Here is a 22899-nt window from a genome sequence, read left to right as displayed (position 1 = left end):
TGAAAAGAATGAATACTTCCATTTGGGAAGGACAGACAGGTGGATGATCGATAGATGGTCAACAGTAGATATATATCATATCACGCTGGTTCGTTGTTATACATCCCCACTTTAGATGTGTGTGTTTACTTGATCTCCTGATTTCTGAAAGCCTTTGCGGGTGGGTAAGGCTCCTGGAGCCCAGGGGGCTGACCCCAACCCACCTGCCCCAGATGCCCCCCCATGTGCCCTCCCCCCACTCACTGCCGGGCTGGCCACACACGCCCAATACAGAGCTCTCTGCAGCCACCTCGCATCTCCCAGACTCACAGACAGGGAGCCCTCTGAGGGCAAAAGGTGTCTGCACGGACCCCAGCCCTCACAGCGCCCACCACCTAGTCAATTAGGGCTGGATAACCGAGAAAGCACGTGTGCTTCCCAGATACCTTTTTGACCATCACTAATATCTATTTGGTGTTGATCCCCTGATTGAGAGCCCGGTCCTCTAACGGTGCGATTTAACACCATGTTCCTACTGGAGAGCAAATCCATGAGACGAAGAGACACGCACGAATGCTGTGTGCTGGGAGCGCAGCCGCCAAGAGCACCTCCTCCAGCACGAATCGCAGCCACTGAGGGACAGGGTCCCTTTCACATCTGCTGAGGTCAGAATGTTAGTGTCCTCCCCAAACTCCCAAACTCACGTGTGGAATACCTACTGCCCGACGGGACGGCATTCGTGGTTGGAGCCCTCATGAATGGGATCAGCACCCTCACAAAAGAGCTCCCTACCCCTTCCCCCCAAGAAGGGACAGAGCGAGGACATCTGGGAGCCAGAAGTGGGCCCTCAGCAGACACCTCACAAATCTACCAGCCAGGATCTTGGACTTTCCAGCCCTTGAAACTGTGAGAAGTCAATTTCTGTTGTTTACAAGCCACCCAGTCTGTGGTATGTTGCTGTAGCTGCCCAAACGGACTAAAATAATATCCTTCTAAACGACCAAAATGCTTAGAAACAAAACATATGGAGCATAGAAGCGGGAGCCAAAGGAAGCAGGTTCTGCGGCCCTGGTCTACCTTCACCTGTGGTTACATCCGTTCACCATATAGGGATGAGTGACCCGAGGCAGCCCCGGGGAGGGAAGGGTCAAGGGGCGGACGGCTGAGCCAGGCTGAGCGTGAGAATGGACGCAGAGCCCAGGCCAGCACAGTCCCCGACTACACGCAGCTTCACATGGATATAAGTTTACAAATGCAACAGGCCTGGGAGACCCCAAGGAACATCCTGGGCTGCCCAGGTTGGCTCTGCCCAGGACGACCTCATCCCTGCACCTCGGCCCCATCCACCCACAGCAGGTATGCCACGTTCTCTCCTGCTGGTCACCCTCCGTGAACATGGGACAGTGAGGGTCCCCCTGGCTGCGCTGTGACCTGTCAGCCCCACAAAGCTGAGCAGAGGACACTCATACCCCACCTCCAGCCAAAGATGATTTTCAGAGCGATGGCAGACAGATGACAGCTCCCCAAGGGAGGGCCCCGGCCATGGAGACTCAACCCCAAAGTAGCAGGGAGCAGGTAGGCTCTGGCTGGCCAGGTGACAGTCGGTGGAGATCCTTGGGTGTGACCACCGCATCCTGGGACAGGGTTCCAGAGAACCAGCAGTTGCTGGTTCCATTCTGCTCGGACCCCTTGCAGGGGAAAGTCATCAAGAGCTGGGGTAGCAAGAGGAACAGGGCCTCTGAAGGGCACGGGACCTGCCTGCCTGCTCTCTCTGGCCTCCCCCAGAGCCCAGCCCCACCGCTGGTCCCAGCAAGGGTGTGGTGGAAACAGCCCACGTGCAAAGACAGCCTTGGGACTGGAGCAGGGCCAGCAGCCAGCAAGACGCCTCCATCCAATGCTCCATCGGATGTCCCCAGGACCAGCACCGGGCCCCTCCCGCGAAAACCCAGCAGGCGACCCGAAACGCGCACAGAACAGGCCACCAGCACCTGCCTGGCGGCCCTCCACCCGCCCACATCCCCCTGGCTTGAAGCCCTCAGAACTCTGACATTTAGGGGTTCTGGGGCATCCCTCAGTCACTCCCTATCTGGAAAACGGGCGTGAGGACTTGTCAGCCCCAAGAGACAGGCCTCTCTCCGAATACCCTGAAATAAAACAGGAAAGCCAGAAGCGGATGACTCTTTACTCAGAGAAAGCACACACAGTACAGAGCTCAGCCAGCACGCAGCTCACGGGACCCCAGCCCAGAGGGGCCTGACTCACTGGGGCCTGGGAAGGAGGTCTGCGCTGGGGGCACAGACAAGAGGTCTCAGGCGGTGCCTGGCCGCCAGGGGACCCCGGCCTGACTCTCAGTCTGTCGGGGTTTTCCGTCCTCAGGCCGTGCATGGGCTCCCTGCCAGGAGGGCTCAGACACAGCGCAGCAAGATCCTACAAACACAGCACTCACACTCTATGCAACCCCAGCTCAGGTGTGAGTGGGCCGGCCAGGGAGGCCCAGGGCAGCGCCCGGGGGCGGGGGGGGTGGCGTCAACCCAGGGGAGGAGCCAGGGCCAGTGCAGGAGGTGGAGTCAGGTCAGGGGGTGGGGCCAGTAGAGGGTAGGCCGGGTTGGAAGGTGGGGTCAGGACAGGGGGTGTGGCCAGGGGAGGGGGTGGGGTCGAGTTGGGAGGTAGAGTCAGAGCAGGGCCAGGCCTGGGATCAAGGCATGAGGTGGAGTCAGGGCGGGGGTGGGTCGGGATAGGGGCGGGGTCAGGGCAGGTGGTGGGGTCAGGCTGGGAGGTGGAGTCAGAGCCAGGCAGCAGGTGGGGTCAGGGCAGGGGGTGGGGTCGGGACAGGGGTGGGGTCAGGGCAGGGGGTGGGGTCGGGTTGGGAGGTGGAGTCAGAGCCAGGCAGGGGCTGGAGTCAGGACAGGGGTCAAGGTCGGGTTGGGAGGTGGAGTCAGAGCCAGGGACCGGGCAGGGTGAGGGCAGGAGGCCCGGCCAGGGCCAGGCAGGGCTCTGCAAAGGAATGGCCTGGACACCCAGCCTGGGCAGCGGGCACAGCAGCAGCGATTCGGGCTCCGGGCTTGGTGCGTTTTCTTCCCCAGCCCAAGAAAGAGGAAGAGCCTGGGTGAGCAGCATGACTGCAGTGAGCTGCGGGGCCGGGTGACGCCTGCCCACGACCGCCGGGTCCGGGTCCGGGTCCTGGGCGGCTCCCCAGCCCCCGGCCCGGCCTTCCCTCTCTCTAGGCGCGGCCCCTCTGACCGCCGAGCCTCACAGCAGCTGGTCAGGGCGCTTGCTGCGCCACACCACCAGGCCAGCCATGGCCACGGTCAGCAGGACCGGCACAGCAATGAGCGGGATGAGAACCTCGTCCGGGGGGTCCTCCCAGTGCGTCCTGTCCACCGTGCAGTTGGCGAAGAACTGCCTGTGGACGCCGCTGATGAAACCCTGTGCCAGGGGGTTGGGCCAGTAGCAGCCCACCACGTTGGTCTCCACCTCCGTGCAGTTGGTGAAGGTCTCGTAGTACCTGCAAAGGCAGAGGGTGTGACAACTGGCTCCCCCCGCCCCCATCATGCGGGCCGTCACCCCGGAGAGCAGGGGGTGGGGCCCAGTGCTGGGCGGCGCTGGACACAGCGGGGACAGGAGCGCCCCCGGGGACCCTCATACCATGGAGCCTATCCGACATGCTGCCTCCTTGCCCAGAGGCTCCTGGGGCAAGGTGATCATTCCCACCCCCCACCCCCACCGCCGCCAAGCCTTTCCTCCCCTGCGCCTCAGCCACCTCCCCCCACGCGCACAACCAGGCTCCACTCCGCTCGGCCAGATGCCTGCCACGAATCCCCCCACGCCTGACCCCCCCCATGCCAGTGAGGTGACCTCTGCACACACCCTGAGCTCATTTGGCCCAGACCCCAGACCTCCCATCTCAACCAAGACCAAACAGAGCAAGTAAGCACTGCGACTGAGTTCTGTCTACACCTCACGCCCGTGACCAACTCCCTGGGAGACCGTGAGCTCCCAGAGCCCCCAGTCTAGGCCCAGCCCCCAGGGCTCCCAGGACTTCCCAGTCTGCCCAGAGGACACATCAGGCCTGACCCCTTTCTTCAAGGCAGAGGGATGCACGACCCACAAGGCCCGCATCATCTAAGACACTCTGGGCCCCAAGAGAGGGGCCTCCAAGGCCAAGGGCCAGCTGCCTCATTTGCCAGGTCAGGCGGGGGCAGCCCCCATCGGACAGGACAGGCTCGAGCCCCCACCCCCAAGGGCCTCCCTGTCCGTGTCATCAGACCTCCGAAGGGCACTCAGCAAGCCACCCATGAGGTGCCACGTCTGTCCAGCAGGTGGGCTCTGGACAGTTCAAACAGCCGACCACGGTGCAGCTATGGGGACGCAGAGTCAGCCGAACGGCAACCTTGCCCTGAACACAACCAGCGGCCTCTGGAAGTGGGAGCCTAGACTGGCGACCAGCCCCCAAGATGCTCCAGAGAGAGGGCTAGACGGACACGTGCCAGGGTGCACCAGCTCTGTCCACGGCCTGGGCCTTCCCACACCTGGCTGAGTGCTGCATGTAGATCAGGAGCAGGAGGGCCAGGGGTTCCAACCTTGGCTCCCCACAGAAACGAAGGCTGGGGTGAGGCAGGCCTGAGGCTCTGTGCCCCGTGTCCTCCTTCCTGCATTGTCCTGCAGAACATGGCCTGGCCTGAGCCATCAACAGGAAGGAGCTGCTTCCTACACAGAGGCTGTCTCTGCCCAACAAGGGGTACGAAAGGAGGGGCAATGGATTCACGTGGCCAGGCCCTCCGGGTGCCCAGCCCTCCTGGCAGGGTCCTAGCCCAGAGGCTGGAATGCAGGTCCCACACCTGGGCCCCCCAGGTAATGCCTACGAGGAGGAGCCCACACAAACGGAAGAGAGCCAGAAGCAGAAAGGACGGCCTGAGTTATGTCCAGAGCCTGGGACGTGCCCAGGTCTGGTCCACAGGAAGCCCGTCATCCCCAGACCCACCCCTGCACACACGGACTCAGTGGCCTGCTGTCCAGGAGAGATCCAACCTGGCCTCGGCTTGGGGCAGCCACCGTCCCCGGAGTCTGACAAGAACCCTATGCTCTGACTCCCTTGCCTGTGGGAAGGCCACCACCACTCCCCAGGGCCGAGATGAGGCCAGATGAACCTGGACACAAGTGTGCAAAGCCAGGCATTGGAGCTGGGGCCCACGCCCCCAGAAGGCAGTGTGGAACAGCGTGGGCTGACAGGCTGCCTCCCGCCTCAGCACAGACCACCTTCCAGATTTCAGCCACGTTTCTTGTGTTCCTGAGCTTCACTTTCTCCACCTGTAAGTGGGGTTCATAGTACCTATCCAGTAGGATAATGGAGAGGGTCAGGTGAGTGCACCCATGTGCATCCATGCACAGCGCTGAGCATAGCACCCATGTCTGTGGATCAGCTCACGGAGACGCATGCCAAATACCCACGCCCGGTGCTTCTCGAGAATGCTGGGGGCTAGCTGGGCCAACAAGGGTTGCAGAGGCCATGACTCCCTGGCATCCTGCCATCTGCACACAGCCCCACACCCTGCTAACTCACTGGCCCCAGCTCAGGCTGGAGACACAGCTGAGGGGTTCTTCACAAGGGAAGGCCCTATATGCATGACATCAGGGAATCAGGGTCACAGCACAGCTTGTTTTTCCCTAGCATCGCCTGGTCACCCGGGGCCTCCCCATGTCCCCCTGGGGTGTGGCCCCCGGAACACCCTCCCTCCAGCTCCTGGGGCTCTGCACACACAGTTAAAGAAGATGCAGCTCTAGCCCCGATGGTGGGGGGGCGGGGTACACAGCCCGGGAGCCGCCCAGTGAGATGCCCTCTCCCACCAGGCAGACCCTTTCCCAACTCAGCTTCCGACTCAGCTCCTTGCTTTCCTTCAAGATTCACTGCCTGCATTATTGTTCGTAGGCGATACGGCACGGCACTTGGAAACCTCCCCAGCAGCCTCCCCTTAATGGGATGGAGGGGGTCTCCATCCTCAGCGAGCTGGCTGTGGGGTGAGGACAAGGGCAGTGACCTCAGACATGGGTCACCGTGGGGACAGGCCCCCCCAGGTGCTCGTGGCCACTGGGACCCCTGGGCCCGCCCTCCCACTCTGCCTCTGGCTCTGTCCTCTTTTGTGGTTTGCTCACCCTCTGGGGGGCGGGGGGATGGCACCACCCCTGCACCCTGAGAAAGGGCGCTCAGGAGACACGAGGTGGGAGTTCTGTGTGCCTGGGGCTGTTTCCATGATGACGGATTGGCGGGGAAAAGCGGTCTAGAAATCTGAGGCCCCGGCCCCACCCCCTCCTGGTTTCCAGGGCTGCAAAGGGAGCCTGAGGCCCCCAGTCCTCACGTGCGTCCAGCCCCCTGTTGTCTTTCTACCCACATGTCTTTGCCCCTTCGCGGCATGCGCCTTGGTCCACAGCCTTGGTGCCAGGCACGGGGCGAGCCCTCGGGGTCTGCACCTGAGCCCTCACCTGGAAATGGCCCTGAGTTTCTCCCTGTGTCCCCCTGCCTGTCTTCTAGAACTCCTGCCCCCAGGACCCCCAACCGCCTCACGCGCCCAGCTCTGCCCTTCTGCTCAGTCTTCCACCGCCAGGGGCGCTTTCTGCGTCTGCCGCACTCCCTCTCTGGCCCTCAAGCTGCCCCTGAGGTACTGATGAGGCACTGGGGTCCCCCTCCCGTTGCACGGGGATCTCAAGATGTGGGTCCCCGCCCTGCTGTTCCTGCCAGAGCCCTTTATCCAATGGCTCAGTCCCACCTGGATGCTCATGACCAGGGGGCTCTGGGCCGGCAGGGGTTCGGGCCTGGGGGAAAGGGTTGCCCGCAACATCCCAGGCTCCGCTGGGCCCTCCGAGGGAGCCCTGGCAGCCCCCCTCCGCCTCAGGAAGGACGGCTCAGCCAAGGGGTCCCCTCCTGGGTGCAGGGGAAGGGGCGGCTGGGCACCAGCCGCTGTCCCCAGGCTCTCGGCTCTGGGGCCTGGGCCTGGGCCATGGTCACGGGTATGAAGAGGCGCCCCAGTCCCAACGGCCCAGAGAACAAGCCTCAGGGAGGGGCTCTGGACCCCAGCTGCCCCTCGGACGGCCCTCAGCTGCCTTGCAGACCACCCAGGTCTTTGGAGGCCAGCCCCCCTCTCGGGCGTGGGGTCTGGCTCAGCTGGGGTGGGAAGTCAGCTCCCGCTGGTGCTCTGACCCCAGATGCCCCTCTGGCAGCCTGCTCCTCTGGCCGCAGGGCTGGACATCAACTTGACCTCCTCACGGAGGCTTTAGCGGGGACAGAGGCACAGGGTGGGAATCTCCCACCTCGCCCTCCCTGGCCCTCCTCCCATGTCCACTCCAAGCCTTGTGTCCAGAAGCTTCCTCACGGCTCCGAGGACAAGAAGGTGCCCAGGATCACACTTAGCATGAAACATCGAGACACACTGGCTTTTACCTCCTTGCAAATCATCAGCGACGGGCCTGCCCACCCTCTCTGCATCTCCCCATCATGGCTGGGGCTATGCTGGTGGCCCCCACAGGGCGAGCTACCCTGCCCCATGCCTGCTGGGAGCCCCCGTCCTCCCCAGAAGCCCCAGGTCTGCTCAGCTGCTTCAGCCCTTATTCCTCCAAACCCAGGCCCCCTGCTCTCCAACCCCAATGGCTGTTCTAGGGGCTTCCATGCCCAGTGCCCCAGCAGACAGTGGCTCCGGGGGTAGGTCCACACCCACAACCCCTGCATGGACCTGGCACAGCTGGTGTGGGGGTACTGTTCCTGAACAAAACAGAGTGAAATTTCTGCATCTGCTGGGAATGGCAGGGGAGGGCAGGGAGGGCAGGCGGCGGCAGGGAGGGCAGGGGTGAGCAGGGAGGGCAGGCAGCAGCAAGGGAGGGCAGGGGTGACAGGGGTGAGCAGGGGTGGGCAGGCGGTGGCAGGGGTGAGCAGGGGTGGGCAAGTGGTCGCAGGGGAGGGCAGGGGTGGGCAGGTGACAGCAGGGGTGAGCAGGGAGGGCAGGCAGCAGCAAGGGAGGGCAGGGGTGAGCAGAGGAGGGCAGGCGTGGGCAGGTGGTGGCAGGGGTGAGCAGGGAGGGCATGCGGCAGCAGGGGAGGGCAGGGGTGACAGGGGTGAGCAGGGGTGGGCAGGCGGTGGCAAGGGAGGGCAGGGGGCAGGTGTGGCAGGGGAGGGCAGGGGTGAGCAGGGAGGGCAGGCGGCAGCAGGGGTGGGCAGCCCGTGTGGAGCAGCGGCACTCACACGATGAACTCGGACAGGTTGCACCACTTCCAGACGTCCACCTTGTGCATCATGTCGGCGAAGGCCTTCCCGCAGAGGGGCAGCTTCTCCAGCATGCGAGTCTCGTTGCAGCCACCCACTCGGGGACACCCACCTGGAGAGGGGACAGCCACGGGCATATGACACTGCTGGCAATGTGGCTTGCATGTGACCCTCAAGCCTCCTGCCGACGTCCCCCGCACCCCCGCAGGCAGCTGGGGTCCCTCACGCCGGCCCCCCCCCGGGGGGCCCAGAGAAGTGAAGCCACTGCCAAAAGGGGACCCACATGGGTGGGTGTCACCTAGATGGGACCCAGAGAGCCATGGTCTCCCAACGGGGTGTGGGAGAGAGAAGACGAGGGAGGACGGGGGGCTGGGGAAGCCAAGAGCGGGGGGCTCCTGTGCGCAGTGGGGGTGGGGAGCGGGTCCCCCCCATCAGGGGTGGCGAAGCAACCCCACTGCAGCGCCAGGGTCAGGGGTGCCCAGAGCATGTCCCCAGAAAGATCCTGAGAGTCTGCCGACCTTCTAGGACCACGGGGGCACCAGCAGAGGCCCCCATGGGGGAGAACCCCAGCGGCCCTGTCAGAGCTGCCCCTCAATTCCAGGAGGCCTGGGGCTGACGAGACACAGGGACTCATGTTCCAGAAGCGGAGGCCAGGTCACCCCCCAGGTCCAGCAGGGGTCCCCCCCGGGATTCCCGGCACCCCCCTCCCCACTCCACCTCTGCCCCCAGCTCCCCCATCCCTCCACCTCCACCTTCGCCCAGATCATCTCCCCACCGAGGAGCACTCACCTTGAGGACCGGACCCCCCTTCCTCCCCAGACACCCCTCAAAAGTTTCCTTCCCATGGCCCCTGCTTTGGCTCCCACCACACAACCAAGAGAAAGCCCTGTGGTGTGTGTCCTGGTATGTGTGTGCATATGTGTGTATGTGTGCATATGTATGTCTATGTGTGTGTGTGCGTGTGTGTGTGTGCATACAGCCCTGCCGTGTGTGTGCGTGCGTGTGTGTGTGTCTGTGTGTGCATATGTGTGTGTTCGTGTATGTGTGTGCATACAGCCCTGCCGTGTGTGTGTGTCTGTATGTGTGTGCATGCGTGTTTGTGTGTGTATACATCTGTGTGTGTCCTGGCAGAGAGTATTGTGTTGCAGGAGAAATCATAGGGAAGGAAACAGGAGAAAGGCCCACACCCAGAACTGGGCAGACCTGGGCTCACACCCAGCATCACTGGTCACCAGCTGACCTCAGTTTCCCCATCAGTAAACTCAGGGAAACAGGTCTTGGCCTCACAGGGGGCCATATGGACAGGCATTAGCCATGTGCCCAAGGAGGCTCCCATCTTTACGACGTTTGTTGTTACTGTAGGTATTTGGTAAAACCCTGCTGCTCCCTCACTCCCCTAACCATCAGCACCTCTTTGGTATTCCAAAAAGACTTTTCAAGAGAATGAATGAATGAATGATCAGTTCCTGAGGCCAACAGCACAAATTTCACAGTCTGAGCACAAGCAAGTGCAGAAGAAATGGCCATCAGAAAGAAATAGCAGGTTCTGACCCACTGAGATCCTGCACTGCAGGCCACGTTGTCCCCAGGGGAGGCCACAGGGTGCCTGGCTCGGGGAAGGGCTTGCGCCACAAAGAAGGTGGCCCCATGACCATAAGGGCACTTCTGGGAACAGAAGGGAGGCTAGAATGAAGAGGGCAAGGCAGTGAGGAGTTTAAAAAAAAAATTAAGTCCAAAAGAAAACATAAAAAAAGAGAAGAGAAAAAGTACTGTGACACAATGGTATATATAAACCAAACCATGTCAATAGTCAGATTGAGGGTCGCCTGGCCGGCCCAGTCAGTAGAGCGTGTGACTCTTGATCTCAGGGTTGTGAGTTCAAGCCTTGGGTGTAGAGATTACTCAAAAATAAAATCTTTTAAAAAAAAATAGACTGAGAGTCAATGGCCTAAACACCCCAATTAAGAAGCAAAGTTGTTAGATGAGATCCAAAAACAAGCCCCAACCATAGGCTGTTCACAAGAATCCTACTTTAAACAAAAAAACTCAAATACATTCAAAGTAAAAGGGTGGAGAAAGACATACCTTGCTACTACTAATCCAAAGAAAGGTGGAGTGGCTATATGAATTCTGAACGAAGTATATTTCAGAGCAAAGAATATTATCAGAGATAAGGAGGGTCTTTCACAATGATAAATGGTTCAATTCACCAAGGAGACATAGCAATGCTAAACATGTACGCCCCTAATAACAGAGCATCAAAACACAGGAGGCAAAAATGGATAGAACTGCAAGGAACAAAATGACAAATCCACAGTAACAGCTGAGAATTAAATACTCTTCTCTCACTAATTTACAGACAAATGAATAGTTAAAAAAAAAAAATCAGTGAGATCACAGAAAACGAACAGTGAGGGAATGCCAGGTACAGACAGGAGGCCATGGAGCCAGACTGCACTTAGCTGGAGGGGGGCACCCACAGTTGTTGGGGGTGAAGGGGTGGCAGTTAGGTTGGAAAGGTGGAGCCTGAGCCAGACTGAGGCAGGCTTCCCAGGGCAGTTTTCAACCCCAGCACTCTCCCGCTGAACCCAGTCTCTGAACCTTCACTCACAGAGTCCAGGCATGCAGCAGCCAAGACTCAAGCCTATGTCCCTTCAAGAGGAGCCTTGCCATCTCCTCCACAACCCCTGACCAATGTCCACAGAATGCCCTGTCCTAAGTAAGGTCCCACTCGCAGAGGCACTTAAAAAGACAGAGTCACCACGAAGGGAAGATCATCCACCTGCTCAGTAACACAGTGGGGGGTCAAGCCCACACCACCTTCCTGCAGAGCTGCCCCCCAGTGGCCTGTCATGCTGGCCTGAGCCGACACCCTCATGCCAATCCCATCCGTGGTTTGCCTGAGGAACAGCATCATGTCTCCTGCCCCCCGTCCCCCCGGTTTAAATGCCCAGAGGAAAATCGACTTTCCCACAGCCAAACGCAGAGTCAGTGTGAGCCAGGGTGTGCCATGGGCTGGCCTCGATCCAGCACCCTGCCCAGATGCACCTGCCCGTCTGCTGGCAAGAAGGCAGCCCTGAGTCCAGGGCCACATGGGCATGGTGTGAGTGACTCTGGGGAGTGCAGGCCCTTGGGGGCCCGTGGGGGTGGGGGGGAATGATGATGAAGCCAGCCCACATTCCCTTCTCCCATCACTGCCCTATTCCAAAGGCACCTCTCTCTCCGGCTCCCCAGTGGGCTCCCCATCATAGGTGCTGGAAGTCCACCAGCATTCTCCACACCTAGCCCCTGGACCCATTCCTGGGCCCGGCCTTTCCCTGATGGAGTCATCACAGCAGCCCACCTGAGTCTCCTGAGCTCCACCCACCTTCCACAGGGGCATAAGCCACACAAGTCCCACACTGTCACTTCCTCCTTGCTGCTGCTTCACCTTCCAGCGAAAATCCATCTTTACCTAGACCGTCTACCTGATCCGACACCTGGGCTGGACCCCGACACGTGGACCTGCACCTCTGGACCCCCTGGACCCCTGGACTGGCAACCCCTGGACCTGGACCCCCAAGAGCCCCACAGCGTACCCTAACCACCTGCTGTCAACCCACTAAGACCCGGCGCAGCGCTTCCTTCCTCTTGTTCTCCTCCCTCTGCCCTGGGACCCTCTCTCTGCTGGCCCCTCCTCCTTCTTCCTGGACCAGAGTCTCCACCAGCATTGCGGCAGGAACTTGGCCAGCGTTGGCCCTTAAGGACCCTGGGGGGTGCTCTGAGGGTACCAGGACAGTGTCACCGCCGGGTCTGCCCAAGGCAGGCACCGTGGGACAAACCAGAGGTGTCCTGGGGCCGGGGGCAGGGAGGGCGGGGGGGGCATTCTAGCACCATCTCTGATGCACACCCTGTTCAAACACTCCCTGCAAAATCCAACCCCCCAGCCAGTGTTAGAACAGCAGGTAAAGACGCAGATTCCTGACAACACCAAGAAAGTGGGTGGCTGCCACCAGCTACCAGCTGCATCAGTAAAGGTCTCCGGAATTAAACTGAAATACAAAACCCAGTTGGTTCCATCAGGGAAACAAAAAAAAACGTAGTACTGGGCTCCTTTTGGCTCAGGAACTTCCAGACTCCAGGAGGTGATAAACGGCCAGACAGATGCATTTCCCAGAAAAAGGCCTTTTACAGCAGGGCATTTGGAAACGAAATACAGGAGCCTCTCATCCAGCTCAGATGGAAATGAGGAGCAACCACACCAGTCACCAGGCTCTGAGTGGCAGGCATGGCCAGGCTGGCCATAGTGTCTGGAAGGTTCTGCCCCTGCCCAAGTCTGGGTAGTGTCCTCCCCACCCTGGACCTCAATTTCTTATCTATAAAACAAGGAGTGGGGTCAGAAGACGGTCGAGGCCCCTCTCGGCCAACCACCTCTGTGCGGCCCCTGGGTCACTGGGCCCGATGGAGCGCATGCGAGTCAGGGTGACAGGAGGTGACTCGGCATCAGGACATCATTACTGACCACTGACAAAAAGAGGACGGTGCCATGCTCGCACACAGCACCAGCGCTGTCTGGGGGTGCTGTCGGCCCCTGGAGCCACCCAAGCTCCATGGAAGGGCGACCGTGGAGCCACGGAGGGAGGACCAGATGGCCCTCCAGACCCGAACCCAGTGTTGTTAGGAAGATGTTTGTGCAGGGTCTGCCTCTGGTCCTTCACAATCCCATGCTGGAGGCAGGTCAGGGGAGCCTCAACCAACCTCGGAATGAAGCTAAGGGCTCCCTTCCCTTGAGGAACCAAAATCTCCATTCCAGGGGCCTCGCATGTGAGGCTTACTGAGATCCCACGTCAGTGTGTTCCCAATGTTTGCAAGCCACCACACACCCTTTCCTTCAACACAAAAATCCGCCTAACCCTAGGCTCTGACCCTGGAAGGTGAGACGAAGCCCCACTTTCCCCACCCAGACATCTCCAGGGGAAAGGCGGCCCAGAGATCAGGAAGCCAAGGGGCCAAACCAGCCCTTTGCCTCCTCCTAACCAGTTCCAAATCAGCAAAGCCGACAACGATTTCAAACAAGGTCAACTCTGCATCTTACAGCCAGGGACGTGGGTGGGCCAGCGAGGGCAAGGCTGGCCTCCCACAGGACCCAGGGGACAGCGGCCCCTCGGAGAGGCCCTGAGCCCCCTGACCCCCAGGCCAGGGCTCCCCACCTCACCTGAGCAGCCAGCTCAGCAAGCCTCTCCCAGAGAAGCCCTCCCCAAACACACACACACACACACACACACACACACACCCTCTTACTTGATCTTGGATCCTCTCTTTAGTAAAATTTTTCAAAACAAGCTTTTCATTCGATCCGTTCCCAAATCGCAATGTATCCTCCCCGGAGCCCCCTTTTCCTTGCTAGAGGAGGGATCTGGGAGCGAAGCCTCAGGGAGCTGCCCCCTTCCCGGTCCTGCGGGCCCCGCGCACACGCGCACACACACCGAAGGGCTGTCCTCCGAGGACAAGTACAAGTGGAAAGGACCAGCCCTGCGGGGTCTGGATTCCTCTCACCCAAGCCCTGGGCGTGGGGTGCACGCAAGAGCTCCAGGACGGGGAGCTCACTACCTACCAGCGAAGTGGGAGCCGGACCTGCGCGGCCTCAGCTCGCTCGGGGTGTCGCCCTGGCAGGCCATCCCCAGCCCGCCGGCAGCGAGACCGGCGACATCTCGGCTGCGAGGAGCAGGCGCGGCCCCAGCCCGCTGGCCGGGCAGATCCCGCTCGAGACCCCGCGCCTCCCCTCCCAGCCCCCGGCCGTCGCCTCCGGCTCCTCCGGGGACCGCGGGCAGGACCCTCCCGCGGCGGCTGGGGACGACGCCGGGGCTCAGGGCTCGCCGTTCCGGAGCCGGGCGCGCCGGGCAGGCCGGGATCCGTGCCGGGCGGGAGGCGCGGCCGGGTGCGGGCGCGGGAGGTGGGAGCCCGCGCGGGTCCCCGCGGCCCCGGAGGAGGTCGGGGAGCCCTGGCGCGGGACCCCGCGGCCCCCCTTACCGCAGAGCAGCAACATCAGCAGCAGCCGAGCCTGCCGGCGCCGCCGCTCTCGCGTCTCCATGGCGCGCGGTCGGCTCGGTCCCGGCTGGGTGCGCGGGGGGCGCCGGGGGGCGGGGGGACGCGGTCGAGGGTGGGGCCGAGGAGAGCCCGCCCCTAGACTGCGCCCTTCCCCTCGGGGACGCGCCCACCCACAGGGGACACTCCTGCTTCCAGAGCGCGCGCTTGTCCGGGACGCGCCCTCCCGGGACGCGCCCCACCTCCCCGCCCCCCCCAGGACTCGCCCCCTAGCCGGAGCGCACACCCTCAAGACACGCCCCCCACCCCCGGTGCGAGCCGCGGCCCTCCGGTTCCAGGGTGCTGCCGGCGACGAGCGCGCGGTTGGCAGGACGGGGGCGGGCTGGGGGGGAGGGGCGGCCTAGGGAGCGGGAAGGAGTGGGTGCGCGTCCGGGGGTGCGCCGGGAGGCGGGGAGCGGGAGGCCGAGGGCTGGGAAGGTGCCTGGGGCAGGAGGCTGCACGATCCAAGCCCAAGAGAGACTGGAGGGGAGGGTGTGCGGGGGTGGCACCAGCCGGAGGAGAGGTGGGGCCGCGGAGGGGTGCCCTGTGTGCTGGAGCAGGGAGGGGCCACCAGAGTGAAGCGGCTGATCCCCGAGTCCTTATTGGCCCCAAGCCCCCCAGGATACTTTTCTGGGGGCTTCCCTGTTCCTCTGCATCCCTCTGCACCAGAAAGGGATGGGGGCCTGGGCAGGTACAGCACCCTGGTGCGCGCGCGCGCGCGTACACACACACCACTACCCGTAGCTGGAAGCTCCAGTCCTCAGGCCCTGCCCTGTGACCTCTGGGAAACCTCAAAGGACAAAATCAGGGCCAGGAGAGTGACTGGTCACCGGGAAGACCTGACGGCCAGGAGTGTCGCGGGCCTGGAGTGGGGGAGGGAGAGACTCTGCTAGATCACTTATGGGGTGGGGGTTGGTCACCTCTGTCACCTTTCAGCTCCTAGCACGGATCCTGGTCCCAGCGGACACCTAGTCACATTGTCACTCCTGAGCCCCTTGGCGGGAGGGACCCCTGTGCCCTCGGTGCCCACAGGCCAACCCCGGGAGCGCATACTGGTCTGAGGGCTCACAGAGCAGAGCCAGGAGCGCGCGGATCCCTCCGGGGATTGCTCTCTGCCTGCGCCCAGCAAGTGGGCTCCCCACCTGGACTAGCCTCCGCCTCTCTGAGTGGCAGAGGTAGGGGGCAATAACAGCTCCTGGGGTCACCCCGAAATCCAGGTGCTGGTGGCAGTCACACACCACTGTGGGCTGCATGAGCCCATATGACCCTTCCCGCATTAGTGAAGGGATCGAAGCTTTCTGCGCCTTCTCTGGCAGAAGCCAGGATTATTTCATCGGAGACTTAAAGCTAATTAAAATTGATCAGCCTTCCTGCCTGTCTTCCACCGGAGGTGGTGGGAAGGGCAGGCACAGGAGCAACCCAAGCCTTGGGCTCACGCAGAGGGGCCGCGGGCTCAGCTTGGCTCCGGGCCAGCCACCCCCTTTCAAATGCCCTGCGCCAACCCAGACAACGCAAGAACACAGTGCGGGTGCCCACCAGCGTCCCAGGAGCCTGAGGACTCACCAGGGCCCACGGCACTCCACAGGAGAGGCTCGGCCAGGCCGCCAAGCCCTCCACCCCGCATGCTTCCGCACAACTGGCAGGCTGCAACAGCCGGGTGGGTGATCAGAAGAGGGACAGGCCAGACAGCAGCCAGAAGCCTGTGCTACCCTGGGGGCTGTGGCTCTGTGGGACTAGGCCTCGGGAATGAATCGCGGGGCCAGGCAGGGCTGCAGCGATGACAGCATGAAAGCCCGAGGGCCTTGCACGCTGACCTTGGACCTGGCTGAAGCTGCTTCCCCATCAGGGATGCCCTCCCCTGCCCGCTTCTGAGGTCCCGTCCACCCCGCAGGCTCAGGAGTTCCTCGGTGCTTCGCAGACCGCGCTTTGTCCCCGCTAGAGGGCATCCCTGTGCACTCCTCCGGTGCTCTGGCTGGCAGTGGGGGGGGGGGGGGGGGGGGGGGGCGGGGCTGCCGCGGAGCAAGAGTTTGCTGGTGCAGGGGATTCACACAGCTAGCGAGGTTAGGAGAGGCTCCTGCCCTTCCCCCTCATCCTGACTCCTTCCTGTCCTGGCACCGCTGGGCACATGGACACACACACACACCCCGCGCCCCGTGCACCTCCCCTGCCGCAAGTTCGCTGCTCCTCTCCTCTCCAGAGGGGCAGGGCAACAGTCTTCGGAGATGGCCAGCACCCTGCCCAGACCCAGGCTGGCATTAGCATTTGCGGTGACCCCTGGGTCGTGGCAGAAGGGACGTTCGGGGAACTCCAAGGCTAGGACAGAAGAGATCGGCCCCCCTCTCGCTCCACACTGTGCAGAGCGGCTTCATCCTAGACAAAGAGCAGCCCTGTGGGCAGCCCTGGGATGAGCACCCACCACATTCCAGCCACTCGAACACCCGGGCTGGGTCGGTACCTGGGCAATCTCCACCCGCCCTGAGCAGGACAGCCTCCCGGTGGAGCCAGTCACCCAGGCTAGTGAGAACTGATGCGTGTTTGCTGAGTTAGGTGTGGGTGCACAGGTGTGGCGTGCCCGGGGCAGACAGAAGGGGCTGTCCTGGTGGAGGGATGAGCTCAAGAGGGGAAGGGGAAGGGAGGGTACACCCTGGACAGGCGGGTTAGAGTCAGTGCTCATGACAGGGCTGCTGGCTGACTCGGGGGCTGCCTGAGGATGACGCACGGTGAATCCACAGGCCATCAGAGACCGTAGCCTGGATCCTTCCCTCCAGCGGCAGAAACCCCCAACTCCTCGAGCCAAGCTGATGTGGGACCCCAGGGAGGCCTGGGAGGCCAGCTGCAGCCTTCGGGCCTCAGGGCAGAGAGGACAGATCAGGTCCAAGGCAGGGGCTGCCCTGAGGTCTGGTTCCTTCCCTGAGCTCACAAGCTGCCACCCCGGAAGAGCCGACCACCCTTCCCCAGGGCTGTCTGCTCCCCTTGGAGAGGACCCACACCTGCCTGTGGGCCAGCTGGTGCCCCAGGCCTCCTCCTCCGCCTGGCTCTCCGCTTCTCTCCTCCCGCCCCTTCACAGAGGCACACGGAGTTGCTTCTGCTGAGCTGCCAGATACTCTTGCGTCCCCTCCGGCCCACTTGCCCCGGTGGATCATCCTGTAGCCTCTCCTCTCCTCTCCTGTACCTCGAGCCGGCACCCTGGCCCCATCCAGTACAGGGCTCAGCCCAGGCAGTCAGTGGGCATTTGAGGGGGGCCTTTGCTCCAGCTCTTGGCTGTCTCGGCTCCAGAACATGGTGTCCCTGCCCCCAGTCAGCCCTCCCCGGTCCCCTAGTACCGCTGCCCCGCCCAGGAGTCCAACCCTGGCATGCAGCCCAGCCCCCAAGGAGGAGAATGTCATGGTCAGTTGAGTTTCTCACCTCCGCAACTGCCCTCAGCCCAACCCAGACACCCTTGAGAACAGGTCCAATCAGCTTTTATAGGAATCTACCCCAGGCTTCCAAAACTTCCTCTGGAAATGACATGCTCACCCCTCCTTCCAGAGGCCCAAGCAGATCTCACCCACGTCCAGGTGTCTGCTTCTCCATTAGACTCTCCCAGGCCTGGCCGCCTCCCCACGTGGCATGGCTCAGGTCGTGATCTCAGGGTGCTGGGATAGAGCCCCAAGTCGGGCTCCCTGCTCAGTGGGGACTCTGCTTCTCCCTCTCCCTCTGCTCCTCCCCCTGCTCATGCTCACTTGCTCTCACTCTCTCTCTGACAAATAAATAAATAAAATCTTGCAGCTAGAGAAAGTCACTGCCCTGCCTCATTCCCAGATTAGGAGTGGGCACCAAGGCCAAGGGGGCCACTCCATGCTGAGATACATGGGCCCAGGAGAGGGAGGTGGGGGCGGAGGGGGGGACCAGGACAGCGGGGGCCAAGAGAAGGCGTCCTTCCCGGCAGCCCCCCGTGTGTCTCGCCCTGCAGCCCTGTGGCCCTAAGCTGGTGGCCTCTACATCAGGAAAGAGAGGCCATCAGGTCCCACCTTCTCCAGCAGGCCTGCACACAGGTCCCTGAGAGTCCCGTCCCCATGCCCTTACTCTTCCCAGATGGAAGACTGAGCATGTCTTCTCATTGAGGAGGCGTCTCTCCAGGCTCCTGGACCCCGTGGCAGGTCCTCTGGGGAAGGGGACAGGCACAGGTGAGTATGAGTCCCCTGGGTAAGACAGGCGCCTCCCCCAAGTCTCCCGGTGGGCACAGGCCCTGTGGAGTCAGCCAGGCCTTCAAGGGTAACCCCGAGTGGTCTTGCTCCCCTGTGAGTAGACTGGCAGCCCAATCAGAGAACCGTCCCACTGTGTGTGCCTCAGCATGGGAGGGTCTGAGGTCGGGCAGGCCTGCTAGTTCTGGAAGGTTCCCCCCGCAAAGCTGCGGCCTGAGAGGCCACCGGGCGGGCAGGTGCATGAACGCTTGGCTCCCCCTGCCGACAGACCCCGAGCCACTGCATCTTCATCCTCAGTGCCGTGTGATGCAAGGGGGCCAGGGGGAGGTCCCCCAGGCTGGGGGTTGGAGAAGGGGACCCGCAGCCACTTCCCGGCTGCCCCAGGACCCCGGACTCAACTCTCCATGTCTTATCATTATTATTATCATTATTGTTACTATTATAAAGTGCACATGGCATAGCACCCCCGTCCTCGTGAAGTGAAGTGCACACTTCAGTGGCATTGAGCACATCCACTTTGGGGGCGGCCACCACCACAGGCCGTCCCTAGCACTTTCTCCTCTGCACTGAAGCTCTGTCCCCGTGAGACACTAGCCCCCATCCGCCACCCCCACCCTGGTGTCCACCATCTCCTCTCCGTCCCTGTGCATTGGACGCCTCTCAGCACCTCCCAGAATGGGAACCCTACGCTGTGTCCTGTGTGTGTGGCTCATTCCACTCAGCATCGCGTCCTCCAGGTTCCATCCACACTGGAGTAGGTGGCAGAGTGTCCTTCCTCTTCCGGGCTGAGGATGGATCACGGTGCTGATGGGCCACATTCTGTCTACTCGGTCATCATCATCCACTTCCCTTTTAAGTGAACCAAGCAAGCTCACCTTCATTTGATTTCAATTTTGTAAAAATCAATCAGAAAATGTTTTGAGGAGAATATGCCACCATGTTATCCCTGGTCATTTCTGGATCTGGAGGGATTTGGAGGGATTCCTAATTTATGTTCCTTTCTGTTTTCTTATTCTCCCGCAGTGCCGCAAGTGGTGGATTTTATGTCATGCATGTGTTGTGAATTTGCGTGTGCATGCATGCATGCGTGTGCATGTGCATGTGTGTGTCTGATGTGTGTGTGTACATGTATGTGTGTGGTGTGTGGTGCATGTGTGCACTCCTCCGGCACACACCAACCTCACCGACTTGGTGAATAGATAAGGTGCGCATCAGGTTGAGAAAAGGGGGCCACCTGGTCACTTCCTGTGCCCTCACCAGATGGCGGTCTCTACCAGGTGCCGGGAGCAGGTAGGCCTCATTGCTTACAAGAACAGGACCAGCAGAGAGAACAAGAGTGTGCTCCAGAACTTGGGGGCGTCCGGGCTGCGATCCCCCCTGCACAGCACCTCTGTCCCTGCAGGCACTTGGAGCACCGCAGGATCTGCAAGGTCAGGGCTCAGGTGCACACTCAGGTGCACGGACCCGACCAACCGCAGAGCCCCGTCAAAAACCCAGGGCCCAGATCCAGGGGGAAGGTGGCTCTGGGGAAGGGACCGGCAGCCAGGGGGTGTAACTCTTTGGCTCCAGCGGTCCCTCGGGGGACCTCACTGTGAGCTTCATTTCCCACTCTCTTGGGGTTGGGGTGCAGTACCAGGTGCGGAGGAAATGTGGGAGGCAACAGCACGCCACGAGGACCCGCCCCCACCGCAGCAGTGACCCACTGGCGCCCTGGCGCCTTGCAGGCGTGCACAGCAACCCTGGGCAGGAGCTCAGGCCTGGAGGAAGGAGTGACCCCGCCCCAAGGGAGCAAGAGCAGCAGAAGGCAAGAACAGCTCTCCCTCCCCACGGGTCCCCGTCTGGTGCCCCTGCTGGAGCCCTAAGGACCCCTCGCTGCAGGCCGCTGTTGATCTGAATAACTGCAGCTCAGCAAACCTAGAACCCAGCTCCTCGTTTGCACACCTGCCCCCAGAGGTTTGGGAGGTGCCATGCCCACATCACCAGGGCGCACCCCACAATCGGTGCAGAGGAGCTGGTGGCCCAGCTGGGCTGGTGCAAGTGAGCTGGGACAGCCCAGAGATAGCACAGAGACAGCCAGAGATAGCGCAGAGAGAACCCAGAGACAGCCAGAGATAGCCAGAGATGGCACAGAGAGACCCCAGAGACAGCCAGAGACAGTGCAGAGACAGCACAGAGACAGCCAGAGATAGCCAGAGATAACACAGAGACACCCCGAGAAATACTCCTAGATGCCTGGAGGAAGCAAGCCCTTGGCCTCAGCGGTCTGTGGAGCGGCTGGGAAGTCAGGTGGTAACGTAGCTGGGTGAGCACATGCTGGGGGTGAAGGCTGAAGGTCAGGAGACAGAGTGTCCCTGGCCAGTCTGCAGGCCCCACTTGGGGGAGCACAGGTGACATCCCTGATTTGTGTTTGTGTTTCCCCCATTCATAGAAGTAATACACATCATTTCAGGGAAAAGCAGAAAGGAAGTGAATCCAAAGGAAATAGGCACCATCTCTTGCAAACTTATTTTAGAAAGAATCCCATTTGGCTGTGCAAACTGCTTTTTAATGTTTTAAACGAGATTCATGCAAAATTAAATAACAGGGAAGATGCCAGCATTTTTTTTACTTGATTTGTTATGATCATTTTACCACTCGGTAATTGTAAAACCCTTTTTTTAAAGTTAATACTTGATGATTGCAACACAGAATAAAGAGATTCACAGGGTGGAAACCCTCCACAGAGCAACAAAGCATAAAGTGGAGGAGGGGAAGGGGGAGGGGCGGGGAGGGGCGGGGAGGGGCGGGGGAGGGGAGGGGGAGGGGCGGGGGAGGGGCGGGGCGGGGCGGGGGAGGGGAGGGGCGGGGGCGGGGAGGGGAGGGGGACGGGCGGGGGAGGGGAGGGGCGGGGAGGGGAGGGGCGGGGCGGGGGACGGGCGGGGGAGGGGCGGGGAGGGGGACGGGCGGGGGAGGGGCGGGGAGGGGGAGAAGACGTGCGCCCAGGAGCGTGGGCAGTGGGGTGTCGGTCCAAGTCTGCTGACACAGGCACCCAGAGCTCACAGTCCCACGCGGGCCGGGATGCCCAGGTGCCAGGCTGAGGCCATCACATCTCCGACCAAACGCCACCCTACCCTCCACGCAGCCACGGTTCCGGTTGCCATTTGGTTTCCCACGTGGCCCCACGTCCCCGGGAACCACGCTAACCATTCTGGCGTTGGATTGCATTCTATCCTGGTGATGGTTACGCTGATGGGACACCGGTCCGCTGCTGTAGGAGTTTAGTACGCCTCTTGGCCAATAAGCGTCCTTCCCCGAGGAATGACGTCACTGTTACAGGCTCACAAAATAACATTTCTTGGCCAGGAGATAGGAACCTGACACTGGGGGATCCAAAGTTCTCTCTGGCATCCCCACCTACAACACCTCCCGGAAGACACACTCGACCTTCTGGCGCACCCACCCTCGTGGCCTCCTTCCTTCTTGCTCAAAGCTTCTGCAGGGACTTGTGGCCACCACGGGGCCCAACGTTCGTAGGGCATGCTAGCGCCCACAGGTGGTCTCCTCATTACCCCGTGAGCCTCTCCCTAAATCGTAACCTAAGGCAGGGCAGGATGCTTTCAACAAGCGATCAACACGAAAAGTTTTAAGAAGATAGTTACCGTATTTGAGGTTGGACACCTTGTTTCGGACCCTAACTCCTGGGTCTTCCTCTCCACGTCTGTCCCCTTGCTGCAGATGATGCTCCTCGAGGGGCCACTGCTGGGTCAGACATCGGCAGGGCAGAGCTGACCACCGGGGAGGGAGGAGAGAGAGAAGCAAGTTGAGCAGCCACCACCATGGAGACGCCCCCCTCACTGGTGGGGTTTGGGCTCCTGGTCGAATGCCGATAAATATTGCATGTTGCGGGAAAAACACAAGTCAGCTTCAAGCCTCCAACCCCGAAAGTGCGTAGGAAGGAGATCCTGCCAACAGCATGACCTGCTGAGGTCGGCCTCCTAGGCTCCCAGGGAGCTTACAAGGGTCTTCTCCTGGGACCTGAGGCAGGCAGACAGCCACGGGAGGGCAGACCGTGCGATGTCCGGTGTGAGGGGTGAGGCTGAGAGCCATGTCTGGGGAGCATGCCCCCTTTTGAGGGCTCAACGAGCTCTCAGGAGGCAGGAATATTCGTCCTGCACTGAAGAATACAGTCTGGATGACGTTGCAAAAGTGGACAAGCCGTGCCTCACTCAGGTCCCCCTTGACAAAAGCAACGTGGCATCTGGTCCTGGACAACAGTGGTTCCAAGGGGCTGTGGGCTCCAGCCAGGACCCTGTGAAACCCCGCTGTGCTCCAAGACCAATGAAGGCTGATTTGAGAAGCCAGGCCCGCACCCAGGCTCCTGACCCAGGGGCCGAGGGCTGCAGGGCAGGAAACCACCCCACGCTCCTGAGGACTCAGCCGCTCAGC

At 61.4% G+C, this 22899-nt stretch overlaps 1 protein-coding gene across 1 annotated transcript; it reads right to left on the bottom strand.

Annotated features, from left to right (window-relative positions):
* Nucleotides 1–2147: 2147 nt before the first annotated feature.
* Nucleotides 2148–14488, bottom strand: RAMP3 (receptor activity modifying protein 3). The gene is made up of 3 exons (XM_027573981.2): nt 14237–14488; nt 8207–8339; nt 2148–3484 (listed from the first exon to the last, which is right to left on the bottom strand). The coding sequence occupies exons 1-3, from the start codon at nt 14295–14297 to the stop codon at nt 3229–3231; spliced, it is 450 nt and encodes a 149-aa protein (XP_027429782.1). The 5' UTR covers nt 14298–14488; the 3' UTR covers nt 2148–3228.
* Nucleotides 14489–22899: the final 8411 nt, after the last annotated feature.

This window comes from Zalophus californianus, chromosome 12, assembly GCF_009762305.2.
Source record: "Zalophus californianus isolate mZalCal1 chromosome 12, mZalCal1.pri.v2, whole genome shotgun sequence".
NCBI classification, from domain to species: Eukaryota; Metazoa; Chordata; class Mammalia; order Carnivora; family Otariidae; genus Zalophus; species Zalophus californianus.
This window is presented reverse-complemented; position numbering and strand designations above follow the sequence as displayed.

Coding starts and splice junctions, on each gene's coding strand:
- RAMP3 (XM_027573981.2), bottom strand. CDS start 14,297: ATGGAGACGCGAGAGCGGCGGCGCCGGCAGGCTCGGCTGCTGCTGATG. Junction 8,340..14,236: donor GCTGATGTTGCTGCTCTGCG/GTAAGGGGGGCC, acceptor TCCCCTCTCCAG/GTGGGTGTCCCCGAGTGGGT. Junction 3,485..8,206: donor AACCTGTCCGAGTTCATCGT/GTGAGTGCCGCT, acceptor CTGCCTTTGCAG/GTACTACGAGACCTTCACCA.